Source organism: Diadema antillarum, unplaced genomic scaffold (genome assembly GCF_040938485.1).
Source record: "Diadema antillarum isolate AM-2024a unplaced genomic scaffold, OU_Dant_1.0 scf00000150, whole genome shotgun sequence".
NCBI classification, from domain to species: Eukaryota; Metazoa; Echinodermata; class Echinoidea; order Diadematoida; family Diadematidae; genus Diadema; species Diadema antillarum.
Genome location: NW_027271039.1, coordinates 514,619 through 518,777, shown reverse-complemented (window position 1 = coordinate 518,777; position 4,159 = coordinate 514,619). Strand labels below are relative to the sequence as shown.

Below are 4,159 nucleotides of genomic sequence, written 5' to 3'. Positions count from 1 at the left end.
TGAACCCCCACTTTCAATTATTTTTCTTTGATAAGTAAGGCTTCCTCTACAATTTGGTCAAGTTTGGTGAAAATGACATGGGTTTTGAATGAACAGCATAAGTCTTATGAACCCATCTTGTCAGAGCATCCCTGCACAGGTTCCTGACCAGATTTTGGGGACTTACGATGATATATGTCGCATGGGGGCGCTGCTAGGACAAAAACGAGCACATGAACCATCCACTTTTAATTATTTTTCTGGAATTACTAAGCCTTCTTCTATAATTTGCCAAGTTTGGTGAAAATGACATGAGTTTTGAATGTACAGCATTAGTTTTATGAACCCACCTTGTCAGGGCATTACAGCATAGGTTCCTTATCAGACTTTGGGAACTTACGATGATATAATTATGTCGCATGAGGGCGCTGCTAGCAAAAAAAAACGAGCACATGAACCCTCATTTGTTATTGTTTTTCTTGAATTAGTAAGTCTTTTTCTACAATTTGGTCAAGTTTTGTGAAAATGACATGGGTTTTGAATGTACACCATAAGTTTTATGAACCTTGTCCTCTTGCTCACCCCTAACAGAAAACGTCGATGAGAAGGATTTCAGATATTTCGGTGTTTTCTGCCGCGTGGGGGCGCTGCTCACTCAAGAATGAGAGTGTAAACACTAATTTTAAAACCTTTTCCTCGTTTTGGGTACTTTTTTTCTGCAATTCTTGAAAATTTGGAGAAAATAACGTGGATTTTGAAAAATTATGGGGATTAAAGTTTGTCATTGCAGATTTTGTTGCCAATCATGGTCTTGATCCTAAAACGCTATTAATTTGGTACAGGACGGCAGATTAGTCAGACTGGTATTCTTCAAAGTCCCGTAGAAGAAAAACAAGCACATGAACATATGGTTTTATTTACATATTTGAGCTTCGGATGGGTCAAAGTTACGGTATGGAAAGTTTGAAGAAAATGACATGGACTTCACTTTAACTGATGAACGTCTTTAAAATGGATCCTTGTCATTTGATATTTTATGAATTTAGAAACAGTGAGAATGTGCGAGATAAAAGCACTTTCAATAGATTGTGAAAAGACCCAAGTGCATTGCTTTGTCACTGCATATATTATTGTTTGTGAAGCATACTTGCCCCAGGTTAGAAATATTACCATGAAAAAAAAAAACAAAAAACAAAACAAAACAGTACCCAAACCGAATTGGTCTATAACATACACACTGCACAACTGGCAAGCGTTTTACATGCGTAGTGTCCCGGGCTCTCGGCGTGCGTGCAAATGGAGCAAATCGTATGGATCCAAGACTGCAGGGTATAGATGTGGAGCCACATTTCATGAATGATCGCGTAACAGTGAAATGGGACAAATGATCAATATCAAACAACCAATCAAATGACAAAGACCTATCTAGGAGTTATATGCATAAATTATGCCTTGCCTCCATGATGAAATAGGTTATTCAGTTTCCGTATATATAGTAACATCTTTATTTGTTCTTTTCTTTCTTTCTTTTTTACAGAGCATGGCGACAACAGCATTAAACATGTATTTTAAGGACAGCGCTCTTCTCGTTCTTTTCATTTCAATACACGTCTTCATCCCGCTGTCTACAATGCAGACGGTCTCATCAGAAAATCACGCCTGTCTGTTTGACAGGGCAAAGCGCGGCGTGTACTGCTACAACATGGGACTTTCTGCAGTGCCACGGGATCTTCCCGGTAACACTGAGATTCTCGACTTGAGCTTGAACAATATCAACGCCTTGTACAACACGTCATTCTTCGCCTACAATCATCTAAAAGTTCTGGCCATTGAGTCAAACAACATTTCGTTCATAGAAAGCGGAACATTCTTGATGCTGTCATTTCTGCAGAGTCTAGATCTATCCAACAACAAACGCCTCCCGGCGCTACGTGGGGACATGTTTGCAAGCACTGCTCTTACAAACGTTCAGCTAAATGGCAGTAACCTTGCATACGTCTCAGATGATATCTTCAGGGCAATGGCGACAACATCGACATTGGGCTTACGTAGGAACGTTTTGCAGAACGTTAGCTGGACTGATTGTCACAACGTGACATTTCTCTCCGTGTCGCTTTCATGGAACAAGTTGGCGGAGCTTTCGGAACAGTCGTTTGTGATGGGCTGCACCGCTGATTCCCTTGATCTGGCCCACAACCCAATTCGACTCGTTAGTCCAGCCACCATTTCGTCCCTCAAAGTCCGAAGCCTCGACGTGAGCGGGATACTGCTATCAGAGAAAGAGCTTCATCACCTCTTCGAGGGTGTAAGGTCGTCGACATCAATAACATCCTTATATATCAGAAATATAGGTCTCACTTCCTTACGACCTGGATTATTCGGTGCAGAAAAGGGAAAACAGCTTCGTCTGGTAGACATCGGTTGGAATGAACTTCACCAGCTTATGCCAAGAGGGTTCGAAAATTTGACGGACGTCTCTGAACTGGCCCTTGATTTCAACGGACTTGAAGTGCTTGAACCTAGTTATTTTTCTGGTATGTCTTCGCTGCGAGTGCTGGACCTGCGTCACAACAATATTTCTGTCATAAATTTGGACAACCGCGTGTGGCATACGAATCTCACCACAATTCTTCTCTCATTCAATAACTTTGAGCGAGTAGGGACGCACGCATTCAGCGGTCTGAAGTATCTGGAAGAATTAGATTTATCTCATAACAATTTGGACCCTCTAACGCGCGTTTCGCTTGCGGATCTAAATTCGCTAAACAATCTGCGTTTAGCTGACTGCTCGATCACAGGTGTACTTCAGATAAACGTGTACTCGCTGAAAGTCTTAGACTTCCAGGATACAAAGGGAATTCCCCCCGCTATGGTTTCCCCCGGAATATTTCAAAGAAACACGCCTCTTCTCCAAGCAATAAGCTTTAAGGGGACTAAGATAGACATTCTTGATCTATGGGATGTCAACCAAGGTATATCCTCCTTTGGAGGGCTGCGTCATTTACGTATATTGAACCTTAGTTATACCAACATGTTATTTGTACCCGATGGTTTTTTTCAAAACCTAACCAATTTGAGAGAGTTATACCTAGATGGAAGCATGTTGCCTTTGAAAGCTTCGCTACTTGAAGGGCTTTCCACTCTACAAATTCTCAGTCTGAGAAATAATGACATAATTTACATTCCCCACAATTTCCTACAAGACACAACTCAACTGCGAGATTTATCATTAGCCACCAATGATCTACAATTCTTGAATGGCGACCTGTTTCGAAAAGTGAATCTAACCCGATTAGACCTTTCATTCAATAAGCTTCTCACGCTACAATTCACAACATTTGAGCCTATACTACAAACTCTCTCAGTACTTGATTTGGGACAAAATCCATGGGTTTGTAACTGTTCTCTTGAATGGTTACCTAAGTGGGTCGCTAAGAGGTCTATCGAACTTGAATATAGTGTAGGAACCAGATGTTCATACGAAGGCTCATTTAAATCCGCTGCAGGAAAGCTTTTGATTGATTTTGATCCAGTTAGAGAGTGTGGTCCGCAGTATGTACTCTACTTTTCATTGGTAGCGAGCGCTGTGTGTACTACACTCGGTCTGGTACTGATTTACTGGAATCGCTGGAAGATCAGGTACAGAATCTTTCTGTGCAAGATCCACTTCATAGGTTACCGGGAAATCGTCCCAAGACAGCAACGGGAAGATTTCCAGTATGACATATGCGTTGTCACCTACGATGAGGACGAGGCATGGACGGAGGAGATCTTCCAACGTGGTCTAGAAGAGAATCTGCCTCAATTCAGCCGACTTGCCATTGGAGATGAGGCCCTAAGGCTAGGGATGTACTACCTGGACTCCGTCAGCCTCCTTGTGGAAAACAGCTTCAAGGTGGTCTTTCTCATCAGCGCCAAAGCTCTCAAGAACCACATGTTCCTTCTCAAGTTCCGAATCGCCCTGGACCATGTTAATGAGGTCCAGATGGAAAAGATTGTGCTTGTGTTTCTGGAAGAAATACCGGACTCCAACCTGCCATTTTTAGTCCGTCTCTTCCTCAGTGATAATCGCGAGTACCTCATGTGGCCGCGAGACCCTGACGGGCAGTGCTACTTCTGGGAGAAGCTAGCAAAATACATGACAGTTAACAGATACTCTAACCCACTTGTTCCTCCATAG

The 4,159-nt window shown here is 42.3% G+C and overlaps 1 protein-coding gene across 1 annotated transcript; it reads left to right on the top strand.

The window, feature by feature from the left end:
- Nucleotides 1-1,609: 1,609 nt before the first annotated feature.
- On the top strand, nt 1,610-4,159 carry LOC139721766 (CD180 antigen-like). The gene is made up of 2 exons (XM_071633089.1): nt 1,610-2,513; nt 3,654-4,159. The coding sequence occupies exons 1-2, from the start codon at nt 1,610-1,612 to the stop codon at nt 4,157-4,159; spliced, it is 1,410 nt and encodes a 469-aa protein (XP_071489190.1).

Bases quoted from the DNA above. Each gene is read 5' to 3' on its own strand.
- LOC139721766 (XM_071633089.1), top strand. From the start codon at position 1,610: ATGCAGACGGTCTCATCAGAAAATCACGCCTGTCTGTTTGACAGGGCA. The intron at 2,514-3,653 runs GTATGTCTTCGC...TCCACTTCATAG, and splicing joins TGAACCTAGTTATTTTTCTG to GTTACCGGGAAATCGTCCCA.